Source organism: Columba livia, chromosome 18 (assembly GCF_036013475.1).
Source record: "Columba livia isolate bColLiv1 breed racing homer chromosome 18, bColLiv1.pat.W.v2, whole genome shotgun sequence".
NCBI classification, from domain to species: Eukaryota; Metazoa; Chordata; class Aves; order Columbiformes; family Columbidae; genus Columba; species Columba livia.
Window position 1 is genome coordinate 533,061 of NC_088619.1, and position 13,513 is coordinate 546,573.

Genomic DNA, 13,513 nt, shown 5'->3' on the forward strand with positions numbered 1-13,513 from the left:
CTTCTTTATAAACACCACTTTGGTGAAACATGGGTGGACATCTGCTGCTGGTTCCTGCCCCGCGGGGCAGAGCGCTGCACAAACACCCAACCACGCAGGTTCTTGCTTTTGTCCGGGTTTCCTTTCCAGCCTCCACCGGTTACAGCAGCTGTTCTTTCCCACTGGGAAGCAGACCTCCAGTTTTTCTCTCTTTCAACTCATATAAAATCTTATCAAACCTAAAACCAACAGAAGACATCTGACTTCAAAGGCAGCAATCACGTCCCGGCCGTACGATGCTAACTAGGTGTTTATGTGTGTTTGATCCAGGCAGAGCTTGCTGTGGTTACACAAGACTCCTGTAAGTAACGCGTCACTGCACACATGCTGAGAACGTGAATACATTTCATCTGAGGACTCCTCAGCAAAATCAAGTTTGGATAACAGAAATTTTCTTTTTTTTTTTTTAATTTTCTTCCTGGCAAAACTCACCTCTCTCTCACCACGTGGTCAGGCAACAGTGCCATTTCCACTCCTGTTGGCTCCATCGAATCGGCATAAAATCACTGAAAAAGCCCTCCAGCCACTAACTGGTATTTTGGGGCTGACCTTTTACCAGGAAAACAGACATATTAAGAATGTCGGTTGATTAGAAGTAAACCAAAACGGAAAGCTGAAATGCAAAAACATATGATTACATATAAATACAGCCCTACACGCACACGTGGACATGAAGACTCAAACACAAAGCAGCTATGGTCAGCCGTATCTTGGCACAGATACTGTACAGGAATGAACCAGTAGGCACAAACAAACTGAAATATATTTGTTTGGTCACTGCACAACTATCTTTACCTTCCACGATAAATGCAAACGTGTCCAAGTAGAAACACACCCATCAGCGTGATCACCCAGTGTCAGCTTGCACCAGCGGCACACGTTAACACACCAGCTTTATAATCCCACTGTGGGCAAGAGTAAGTGCAGTCACCTTCTAATTTCATTCAATCAGTTCCCACCTGCTGAAGACACGATTCACTTTGCCTACATTAGAACGGGTAATTAATACACAGTGACAGATAACACTTATTTTACTGCCAGCTGAGGACAGGGATTAATTCTCCCCTCAGTCCCTCTCTTATCTTCTTCTTTTCTATCTTGTTTTCTAATCTATATCACATGTTTCATTTTACCTGGCCATTCATATGCTGCTTCATACCTAATCTGCTGCATGCCTGCTGCTCCCTTGGCTTCACAACCCTTCCACCTCTCCCATCTTCTTGTCCCCCAAACTCCCTTCCCTGGCGCTTCCTAACCAAACCGCCATGTTTACTGGGGCTTTTCTTATTTTCTCCATGCATTATCCCCCTCTGCCCAGAGTGGTAAGTCCACCCACCAGCCTTTCGACAGTGCCCACATTGTGTCCCAGCAGACCCAATGTCTCAGCACTGAGGCATCAACATCTCGTTGTTCTCCTCCTGCCGGGTCTGGGTCCAGCAGCACCTCCGGCAGCGAGAGAAGAGCTGCTCAGGTCACTGCTCGCACTCACAGAGGCAGCAACAGAAAGCAGAGGAGGACACAGCAGCCACAGCATCTCTTACCTAATTCCCATACCAAGGATCATACTGGTCACAATGATGTCCACACATTTCAAGTAATATTCTCCTTCTGACACTGCTGCCTGAAGTAACTGCAGTTCACCCAAAGACACAGCAGAGGTTACACACTGACACCAAATTCAACTGACCACGATGACTGACACGGAGGAGTGCTCACCAATTCCGTCATCTGCCAAACATGAAGGATTCCTGACCTCTCTCAAAGCCTCCCAGAAGCTCTCCTCAACCAGGCAGAGAAAGACACAGGGCAGAGCTTCCTCGTACATAGGCAGAAACCCAACTCCGATACGTCACTCGTGTCCTGAACGGCACCCAAGGGCGAGAGTGGGACTCTGCTTCGCCTCTTGATGCTCTCAGACTGCCAGCCCCCGGCAACCTCCCTGCCCAGGTTCCTCACCTCATACCCACAGAGGACACTAACCAGACACGGACCTCCTCCCTTCTCCGATTGTTGCTGACAGCGATGGACGGCTGTCTGGAGGGCAGCCACGGCCCCTCAGTGACAGCAGGGGCTGAAGGCACAGGAGCCGTCCTGCTCCCTCCTGCTCCCACCGCCCCCCTCGCAGCACCAGTTGCACGAGCCAGGTCAGGCAGTTCCTGGCTGAAAATTCACTGCGCAAAACTTCTTTTTTTCTTAATATAATTACCTGTTTCCAGCTTAATGACTTCCCTGCTCCACCTCACCACACTGATCAAATCAACACTGAAGCAGTCCTACCTACTTCTCCTCCCACCCAGAAATGCTTCCCGGCACCTCCCCTGCACCAACGCTTGCCTGACCCCACCACAAGCGTGCTCAAACTGCGCAAAACTCACCACTTTTTGGTGGGCTTGCTTTGCGACAGCTCGCCTGGCGCCAGCAGGACACACCCTGGGGCAAAGCCACCGTGGACCCGCCCCAGCAACCTGCGGACACCTCCAGCCCTGCCCACCCCACCCAGACCCCCGGGCTCTGGCAGGCGGTTGCGCGGCAGCAGCGCGTCCCAGCCGCGCGTCGTCCTCCTGGGATGGAGCTTCTCGCTGGCGCCGGGACCCTGCCTCAGCACCACCGCCCACAGCAACCTGCTCACCTGCTGCCTCACAAAAAACAAACACCCTAACACCAGCTTTCACCAGCAGCACTTGCACATCAAGCTGGCCCTACTGTCCTGAATCCATATCTAAATAGGTGCTCTAAACCAACTACAACAGAAACAATAGTCCTTCCTCGCCTGGAGAAAGGCTGCAGATGCTACACCATCACAAGTTTATAGGGCATCACAGGCTCTTGAATCGGGGCACAAATCCAACTCTCAGCCCTGAAGATACACAGGATTCAGGGAAACACTTCATAAACATGAAAAACATGGGCCAGGTGGAAGCATGATGGGCAAGAGGGAGAGCTGTAACTGCAATGCAACAAGGCTTTTTCTTGTCTTACTGCAACCGCTTTGGCATATCACAGTCAAGTTTTTAATCCGTGCACTCTATTCACAAGGTTTGGGATTCTGGTTTTTGAAACACGTTCCAAACATGGGTAACACCACCTTCCCAGGCCCAGCAGGCACCCACCCCTGCACCCAGCAGACACGAGAGCTTCACACGGGAGAAGCTCCAAACTGCAAACGTCACCTTTTTCTCCCAAGTCTACCAAATTCTTAGTTTATGTCACCACTGAACAGGTCCCCATCAGCCTCACCAAGTCTGTCCTAGCAAGGACAAAACAGAAAGTATAGCAAAGAACTTTGACAAACGTTATTTGCTGAGAGCTCCTGTACCTCTCTCACAGAAAGAGTGACCTTTCCTCCTGCTAATAAACAACATAAAGAGTTCCCAAAACCGGGCAAACAAACAGCTTCTTTAGTGTTATCACCCCTGTATCAAACGGAAAAAAAAATAAACCAGCACTGGCTCACCTCAGCCCAATGAAGCCTAAAATGTTGCTCAAGCAGAGAGCATTTTTCAGTGGTCGAACTTTAATTAAAAACTCCAATGGTGTTTGCTGTAGCTTTTCCAAAAAATAAATACCTGCTGCTTGTGCAAGACTGCTCAACCACCACCAAGTGCGGGCGGGAACCCCGGCAACGCGACCCCACCGCAACACTGTACGTCTCCATCAGAATAAAAGAAAACCGAACCAGAAGCTCACGGCTGAACTGCTTTTACTTCAGCATCTACCTTGAGAGAATTACACAAACGGCCACCGAGGGACGAGGGCCGTCCTGCCGCAGGCCCGGGCTCCGCAGCTCCGCAGCCGCGGGGCTCCGGCCGGGCCCGCACAGCCGCCCCCGGGGCGCTGCTGCCCGCGGCCTGCGCGGGCACCGGAGAGGCCGCCAAGCCGTCGCCGGCTGCAAGAGGCCGCGTCCAGCGGCCTTTGTCCCGCCCCGCGGGTCCCCCCGCCGCCGCGGGGAGCGCTCCGGGCAGCCCCGCGCCCCTCGGCAGCGCCGGGCGCGGCGCCGCGGCGGGCAGGGCCGCGCTGGCTCCCGGGGAGCCCGCCGGGCGCGGCGGGAGGCGGCCCTGCAGGGAGCGGCGGGGCAGGCCCGCAGCGGGGCCCGGCCGAGCTGAGCCCCCCCACCGCCGGCACCGCGGGGGCCGCCCCGAGGGGCCGGGACGCGCGTCTCCCGCGGGCAGCGCCGCTCCGGACGGCGGGCACGGCCGCGCCCTGGCGGGCTCCCGAGAGCCGCGGCCCGCCCGGGGCCGGGGCCCAGCGCGGGGAGCACGGGCCAGCCGGCCCCGCCAGCCACCCCCCGGCCGGGGGTTCGCCCCGGGAGCGGCGCCCCGGGCAAGGCGAGCCCCGCGGCGAGCCCCGCGTTCCCGGAGCCCGGCCCGGCCCGCCAAGGCCTAGCGCGGGGCGCGCCGCCCGGCCCGGAAGCGGCGGCCGGGTCGCGGCGGCCCAGCGCGGGGCTGCTGCTTACCCTGCATGCTGCTGGCGGCGGCGTGCGCCTGCGGGCCGCCCGGGCCCGGCCCGCTCCCGCCGCCGGAGCCGCTGTTGGAGCTGGGAGTCGCCATTGTGTGCGCGGAGAGGGAGCAGCGCGGCGGCTGCAATGCAGCAGGGACCCTCCCAGGCAGGACACCTAGAGCCCCGCCGCCGTATAGCAGCCGCAGCCGCCCCGTCCGCCCCCGGGCTGGGGCCGCCGCTTAACCCCTCCCAGGCGGGGCGCCCGCAGCCCCGCGCCCTGCGGCACCGCTGCGGCGGGACGGGAGCCGCGCTGCCTCCCGCGGGGACGGGGGAGGCCCCGCAGCCCCCCGGGGCCGCGCTCGGCCGGGGCTCCGCCAGAGCCCTGCGCGTTCCCGCTGTCCGCAGCCCGGCGCCCGCAGCCCCGCTCCCGCTTCCTCCGGCGGGAGGGGCAGCGCCTGCGCCCGCAGCCCCCCCGGGCCCCGCGCCGCCATGTGTGTCCCGCACGTTTTGCGCCGGCAGCCCCCGGGCTGCTCTGCTCCGGCTCCCACCTCCGTGCTCGGGGAGGCGTCCTGGGGGCTCGCGGCTGCTCCGAGCAGCTTTATCGGATTTCTCAGCTGCACCCAAGGCTTTTCCTCCCACACAAGCAGCTACTTGCAAACTTCTCATGCTCTCCCTGAGACCTCTGCCCTGCCCACCACAGGGCACAGCTTCGTCCCGTGTTTTCCCTGATGCCCAGTGCATCATCCCCTTTCTGCCACCACCAGCCTCCTCCAGATTTTCTTTCCTCGCTTAGCCTCTGCTGTTCACTCCAGCACATTGTTTCTGATCCTACCTTTAACTCCAGCAAACTCACAGGCTTAGTTCCAGGAGCAGCACATGCTGGCAATCAGAACACTGAAATGGGTCCCTCAGAGGCACGGGCTCTCTCTCCAGCATGACTTGGGCAAGGCCCTTCACCTACAAGTCCTTGTTTCCTTGTGTAACAGAAATAATACTGACCTCCCTTATGAAGGGAGATCTACTGATGAAAGACCTGGACACCCAAGGGTCAGCAGCACAGGGACTCGCTGTGCTCCTCCCTTGCCCAAGCTTCTTACGAAGGTGGTGATACAGCAAACACCTCAAGCCCTGAACATGCGTTGGTTGTGTTTTGGGATCTGATCCCTTGAGTTTGAATCAGCTATGTAGTAGTCGAACTCCTAAGTGGTATCCGAACCCGTTTCGTAATGTTTTCGGAGTGCTGAATAATTTTGGATAAACCTTGTTTCTAGCTGGTTTTTCTGTCAAACCGTTCTGGTCAGAATAAAGTCTGCTTGGATCTTGTTGCCTGTCTAAATTGACTTTTGGGGTGCCTCTGTGACATTCCCCTTCTTGCCTCCATCTTTTTTCTTCTTTCTCCCCCAGCTCAGCTTGTGTTTATTCATCTCACCTTGTCCTGATGCCAAGATTTTCTTCTTGTGCTTTGACCTTGAGAAAGGATCTCCTCCTGTGTGAAGTGTTCTGGTTTCCATGCCTGCGGGGTCAGGCAGATGGGCTGAGACCCAAGCAGGAACCCCTGGGTTGCAGCAGGAGCCCAACCTTCCGCCCAAACCTGCTGCCCAGTGAGTACTGCACACTTAGCAGTGCTCGCTTTTGTCAGGAGGTGGAAGAAGGTATAGCTGGTCCTGATCATCTCCCTCTTTCTGCTCTATCCTCCCAGCTCCTACCAGACCACCAAAGTCACCTTCCTCCCTGTCAGGGGTGCAGCTTTCCTTCGCCTTGGGCAGCAGTGTCACCTCCTCACATGCTCAGGTCAGAATCCAAATAACCTCTTTGCTGGGTATGAGCTTAAGATGCCACTCTACGCTGTCCCACCCTGGCCTGTGCTCTCTCTGGAGACATTGCTGACTCTCTCAAAGCTGCAGACAGTCCATCCCCTCCACCACCTTGGCTGGAGAGGAGCGGGAAGCACTGTCACCCAGAGCTTCCCACAGGAGATGTGGTAAAGTGTGAACGTGGTAAGCGTGGCCACCACGGGTGGTAACCACCAGTGCCAGAGCCTGAAACACAGGCCACAACCCCCACGGCAGGCAGCAGCACAAGCGCACGAGTCCAGGTGAAGGTGCACCTTTATCCTTCCCCGATGCGGGACACCTCACTGCCTGGCACAAAGCAGGATCCTAACCCTATATCTTCACCAAGGACAGCTGCTCTGCAAGGAAAAGGCATCACAGGAGTGGAGCAGAACACGCTGGATGAGCAGTGGCCTCAGCCGTCACTACTGCAATGAGCCAGGTCTAAGGTTAAGTCAAGTTGCCAGTCAGGGTCTGGCTCATGGCCCCAGGACATGCCCAGGCGCAGCAGCAGCACATCTTAGGAACCAAAGTAAAACCTTTGGCTAAAAAATATCTCCTAAAGACAAGAGCAGAGTGGTTTCTTACCCCCTACCCCCAGGTTTCTTCCAGCTTTTTTTGAAAGTGCTCCAAAACCACCTGATGCTTATTAAACCACTTGCTCTTACCAGCAAAGTCACTTTAAATACTGAGTTAAACTCCTGGGGAGGAGCTGCAGTCCAGGTCCTGACACAAAAGACATTCCTCCTGCTAGTTCCACAACTTTCATTTCTCATCCCTCTCTTGCTTAAGCCTTCTCTTCTGCCTTAAACAGGAGTGCAGGTCCAAAGCTGGTGTCCTGCAGCCTGTGACACAGAAATTGTCCTGGTTTTGTTAAAAAACAAGTTTCTCTTTTAGTGAATTTGCCTGTCAGCTAAAGCTTCATATGAGCTGTATTTTCCTGGAGAACGAGATACATGTTTTGGTAAACATAGCAATGGAATGCAAACTTATTGATAAGCACGGATGCACATCTCACGAGAGGGGCGACGAGAAACCGGTGACCAAGAAACTGACCAACTGTGTATAACATTCCATTCACGTGATACTTCATATAAAAGTGGGAGATCACGAGGATCTCATCCCTCTTTTTTCCTTATGGCGACATTAGCAGAGGACCTTGCGAGTCGTCCCTGCAAACTGAGGCCAGTGACAGACTGAATCCAGCTCCGGTTGGCTGCAGAGTCCAGTCCAGGACTTTGGTTGCCGGCTCTGCAGCTGCTGGGACTTTCAAGATTGGTTTTGTATATTTTGTGTATTTTCTCTATTCTTATAGTAGCATTAGTAAAACATTGTTAATTTTTCCAACTCTCTTCTCTTTGTCCTTCTTTCCCTCCCGATCACCTGTCCTGAGTGAGAAGGGGGGAGAGGGAGGGGCAAAAGGGGGAAGTAGGGGGGAGAGGAGGTTAACAATACATCTGCCGGGGTTTTATTGTCGCCCTCCAATCTAAACCCTCGACAGATAATTTGCGCCCAACGTCCAGCGAGAGAAAGGGGTAAATTTGGAGATTTTTGGCTTTTCTACTGCTCTGACGTACCTTTCAATTTTCATGGCATGATGCCAGCTCATAGAGTTGTGATACTCGCACGTCTGTTTGCTTCGGACATTCTTTAGTGGTATTAAGGCAAAGTGAATTACATTGATTTAAAGATGTTACGGCGTAAGTTGTATCAGTTATTTTCTACATTGTGTTCGGTGATTCCTTGTCTGTGCTGGGCCTTCTTCCTGAATCAAAGTATTTATTCTATAACAACAAGAAACTGGACAATGGTCATGATGATGCTGTGTGGTTCATCACTGGTTTATTTCATTATACTGCAGCCGCTAATGAATTTCTACTCATTTTTGCTTTACCTTGAAAAGCCTCCAGGAGAGATTAAAGAGCAGTACGGCTCTGTGTTTGCTAATTGGTCAGGCGAATCTTTAGAAAGGCTGACTAACAATACTTCTGTTTTTTCGCTAGGACAGTTCGCAAATGTTTTAGAGAACTTTTAATATCTTTGGAGCTTTGATAGAACTATGATGGTGTTATCTGGTTTGCTGAATGTGTGTCAGTTTGTGCTTCTGTTAAGAGAAATGAGGTTCAACAATGAGGTTTGCGTCTCTTTGTTGTCCTGAGATTTGCGGTGCGTCTTCGGAAGCTTTAGCAAAAAGCACTCCGAGCCGCTCGAGAAAGAGCAAAACAGCAAAAGCTGCCGCTGCAGCCACTGCCCCCCCAACGGCGGCTTCGCAGGCTGAAGCTACAGCTCCTCCGCAGAGTTCCTCTGCCAAGGTCGCTGCAGATAACATTACTTCTCCAGCCTCAAAGGCTAACAAGGCAGCCCCCCCTTCTTCACACACTGGGCACTGTTGCTGCTGTAACCACTGTGACAGTCATTCAGACTCTGAAAGTGAATCAAATGATAGTGAACCCATATCAGCATCAGTTGCTGGTTGTAAGAAAGTCACTAGAAAGACTACCCGTGCAGCAGGTGATGCATTAGCAGTAGCATTAGTAAAACATTTCCGGCTGGCAAACGCTGGCAGAAGCTCACAGCTGGCTGCCACCTCTGTTTGTGCCACCTACATGTAGTTTGATTACAACTGGGTAAAATCATAGTTTATCCTACTCCCCCTGCGTATCTGGGGGGATGAACAATGCCTGTCCTGACAGATGTTTGTGAAACCTGTTCTTTAAGACCTCCAGTGACAGAGGTTGTGCCATCCCCCAGCAATCTGGTTTGGCACACTTCTGTCCTGACATTATCAGAAAGCCTAACTTAGGATTTTTTTGCCTGAGCTCAAATCCTTTATATCCTGTCCTGTTTGCTATGGCCATGACCTTCTTTGAAATGACCTCTTAGGCACTTGATGACTACAGTGTTCCCCTTCACCTTCTAGCTCTGGCTTGCTTTGCTACAGACTACATCATCTTGATTCTTTCAGCGTTTTTTGTGTGTTTTCTATGCCTTCTAGCATCCTCACTGACCTCTTTTGACTATTTTTTTTTCCTGTTGATCTGTATTTTTTGAAGTGTGGTGTCCCCAGACAGGCATATTACTCCAGTTTGTCTTGGAGGTCACACTTCTGGCTCGTATGCCCCAGGGTGGTATTTGCCCTTTTCCATTTCTGGTCGTCAGTTTGCTCCCCGTTATACCTCAAACTCTTTTTTGGAAAAGCTGCATCCACCCAGCTTTCCCTCACTGGTGTCTGTGTTGCTCACTGTTCACAAAGGTAATGCTCCAAGTTGTACCTGTTGAATTTTGCACATTTCTTCCATTTGTCAGTCTTGTGTTGAATACTATTGATTGTATTGCCCTTCACAGCCCAGAGTAATTTGCAGGTTTAATAAAGCACCCAGGGGTGTTAATTATCCAGGCCAATGGAAGTCATTAAAAAGATCTGATGTTAGAATGGACCTCTGCAAAAATCCCTTCAGCATGTCCTTCCATTTTGACAACCGCTGGTAACTGGCTCTTGAGGTAGAGTTTTTGCACTCACCACGTAGTATTATCTTTTTAAGAGAGGGTCAGGTCAGCCAGTGTTAAAAACCTTCCTAAAGCCAACATGTATGACATCTGCTGCTTTTCACTTTATGCCTAAAAAACTGTGCCGTGGCAGGACATCAGACTGGTTTGTCAGCGTCTGCTCCTGGTGGGTCTGCGGTGGCTGTTGTCCATCCCCTTGCTATACTCCAGACCCACAGAAGTGCCTTGTTTAAGAACTTGTTCAAGAACTTTTCTGGGAATTGAGAAGGACTTCAAAATAGGACTAAAGAGAGCTGGCAAAGCACAAGTGAGATTGATTTAGATGAGCTCTATAAAACAAATAGGGTAGGAAGAAGGTTGTTAATACAGGATTATGGTAAGGACAAGGAGGAGGTCAATCTGTCGAACACTTCAGCTTTGTGTCCCCTGAAGTTAGTAAATCAGTGAACATGGGGCTCCTCTCCTCAGCAAGGTGGGCTCCAACCTGCCCTGTGGCACCTCACCCACTGGTTACAGCAACTCAAACCAAAACCCTTTTGGTGATGCCAGCTCTGTAACTATGTATTTATCTCCAGGTGTCCCTATTTGAATGGCAGCCAAGGTCCTGGGGCCAGGAACACACCAAAGCTCCTAAGCCCTTCACCTGTCCAACTGGAGCGCCTGAACCAGTTTTTGTCTGATCAAAACCAATCTGTGGTCATTCATGGCAGCATCATCAGGATCCATCAGGATGAGTGCTGTAATGGAGTAGGTCACTGAGACAGGTGACTGTGGCAAGATTTCAGTAACATCTCTGCTACAGGCTCTTGGGAAACAGCCTGGCTCTCCTGATATCACAGCCTGGCTGCTGGGTCTGTCTCTGCAGCACTCATTCGGAAGCCTCTGCCCTTTACAGTTGCTGAACTGAAGACAAGCTTCTTTTTCTGTGTGCTAGGTAGCAAACTGTAGAGAGGTTAAGGATCTGCTGGAGGGCAGGAAGGCTCTGCAGAGGGATCTGACCGACTGGATCAATGAACTGAGGCCCATTTTCTGAGGTTCAACAAGGCCAAGTGCCGGGTCCTGCACCTGGGTCACAATAACCCCATGAACGCTGCAGGCTGGGGAAGAGCGGCTGGAAAGTGCCTGGTGGAAAAAGGACCTGGGGTGTTGGTGACAGAGGCTGAACATGAGCCAGCGTGTGCCCAGGGGCCAAGAGGCCACCAACATCCTGGCTGGTACCAGCACCGGTGTGGCCAGCAGGCCCAGGGCAGTGACCGTCCCTGTGCTGGGACCTGGGGAGGAAAAACCGCGAATCCTGGGGGCAGTTCTGGGCCCCTCACGCCAAGCAAGGCCTTGAGGTGCTGGAGCGAGTGGAGAGAAGGGAACGGAGCTGGTGAGGGGCTGGAGCACAAGTGTGATGGAGCGGCTGAGGGACCTGGGGGGTTCAGCTGGAGAACAGGAGCTGAGGGGAGACCTTCTGATCTCTGAACTGCCTGAAAGGAGCTTGGAGCCAGGGGGGTCGGGCTCTGCTCCCCAGGAACAAGCGCCAGGAGCAGAGGAAACGGCCTCAAGTTGCACCAGGGGAGGCTGAGGTTGGATGTGGGAACAATTTCTTCCCCAAAGGGCTGTGGGGCATTGGAACAGGCTGCCCAGGGCAGTGCTGGAGTCACCATCCCTGGGGGGTTTAAAAGACATGTAGATGAGACTCTTAGGGACACGGGTTAGTGCCAGAGTTAGTTTATGGCTGGACTCGATGATCCTGAGGGTCTCTTCTAAACAAAATGATAATATGATAAATTATACTCAAGGACAGTAAATGTTCTTGGCCTCTCCCCCATGGGAGAAAGCAGTACTGCTGGAGACTCAGGCAGAGTCTCCTCTGCCCATGGAGAGGGGGTCATTGTAGGAAATGCTCCTGATAGTTGGTAAATCTTACAAGTGAACAGCCTCCACCTTTTCTTTGCAGTAGGCACAGCAAACACTAAAAATCCTTTCTCTTTTTAAAACACACACTACAACCGCATTGCTTTTGAATTTGAGCAGCAAAGAACAAGACAGATTCAGGTGCCACAGCTGGTAAAGCCAATCCCCTCTTTCCCATCCTGTCCACACAAGAGGCAGGCAAGCCTTTTGCCCTCTCCTGCTCTTGTGTCACTGAACTTTGCTCACTCTCAGGGTTGCCAAACTGCTGTCTCTCCCAGTGCCCCAGAGATGCTGCTTCCTGCCCTCCTCAGAAACCCTGTCTGCCCTGTGCCTGCCCGGCTGTCCCTGCCGCCACCAGTCTCTCCCAGCTGCTCTCCACAAGCCGCAGTCTCCTCCAGCCCGGCAGCCGTGTTGTGGCAAACAGCAGCACAGCAGCCATGTGAGCTGCACAGGTTTGCACAGTAACTTGTGACCAGGCAGATGAGAGTAAATCAGTGTTGAGTTTTACAGTTGGACAAAATGGATGGTAATTCATTATTCTGTTTCCCACACAGAGAAGAGCTGGTGCACCTGAAAAGCTTCCCTGCTTTTGTTTTCCTATTTTACAAATTACTCTAATGAAAGACATGCTGCCTCTTACATTCTTCTCTCTTAGTCTTATTAACACCACTGTTACATTTTAATCCTTGACATTCCGTTTTTCAGCCTGACATACATTCCTCCCTTAGCAAATACATCCAAAAGTCTATCCTGGACCTGGAAATGAAGCATGAAAACAAATGTATCTTGCACTATCCACAGGGCTGGCTCAAGCCACTGCTTCCCTTCCTGCTTGTTGTTTCGAACAGCTGGATTATTTCAGGCACACACCAGCACCCGGAGTTCATGACTAGAGCATGGGACTGAAGATGTGGGGACAGAGGTTCCACCACACAGACGGACACGACCGAGTGCCCTCCAGTCAGATTGTGCCTCCTTACAAAACCCGAACGAAGAGTTTGGTACAGTTCATGGTGCCGTAGCGAGAGACCGTAGCTCTGTGGTGACCTGCTGAGCAACTGCAGGAATGTTGGGACTGTTGCTCTTGCTAATCCTTGCTTCAAGTTTGGTTTAATAAGAGAAGAATAAAATGTATGTATGCTGATGGAGTTTCCAAGCTTTTATTTAGGCATTTGCAGTCCCTTCCCAGAGCGGTTGTGAACAGGGAAGTCGTACTCTTAAGGGCACCTGCAGAGAGTGGTTTCATTTTCCTGGGCTTTGGGATGGGAATGTGAATCAATGTAAATGTCGTGAGGGATTTAGTTATCGTGAGCATGGCCTGCTATTCTGACTGCAGCTGTCAGCAGTCGTTTAATGTAACACAATTATTATGAACCATAAAGCCTACTCAGTGGAGCTGTAACAATGGCAGCCATTTACAAAGAGAGCTCTTCTCCGTGATTTTCTCTGCAGTAATTACACCTCTTGTAACCTGCTCAAGGAAAGACCCAGTTAAAAATGGTGGGACAAGATAAGCATTAATGATCTCCACAAATGCGGACACATTCACCTTCTCCGCATAATGTTTCAGGAAGACCTAATTATGTTGGGGGCCAACGGGGCTGCATTACGCTGTTACTGAAATCAGAGGGAGAAATAATCTGACAGAGACTCGGGTTTGGTAGATGGATATGGTAGATACAACACTTCTAAAGGGCCCACTTTTGGTTCATCACTAATTATCACTTTTGGTCATGAATGAACAGTGAATGATGAGGCAGTACTATTTTTCTGACTAATACCCTTTTTGTTCTCCA

General features: G+C 52.1%; 1 protein-coding gene across 5 annotated transcripts in view; it reads right to left on the reverse strand.

Moving 5' to 3' along the window:
- MAP2K4 (mitogen-activated protein kinase kinase 4) overlaps window positions 1–5,232 on the reverse strand; it is a 94,805-nt gene extending 89,573 nt beyond the window's left edge. Inside the window, exons 1-2 of one of the 5 annotated variants that reach the window (XM_021283202.2) lie at window positions 835–1,980; window positions 472–588 (exon numbers count right to left, since the gene is read on the reverse strand). Coding sequence is in view for 3 of the 5 variants with exons in the window: in XM_021283194.2 (XP_021138869.2) it covers window positions 5,025–5,220 (196 nt within the window). In the remaining 2 variants the exon portion in view is untranslated. Of the gene's footprint in view, window positions 443–471; window positions 589–834; window positions 1,981–4,492; window positions 4,903–5,024 lie in introns of those variants that run through there. The other 4 variants (XM_021283194.2, XM_065034341.1, XM_065034339.1 and 1 more) reach the window with 4 other exon arrangements.
- Between the last annotated feature and the right edge of the window lie 8,281 nt (window positions 5,233–13,513).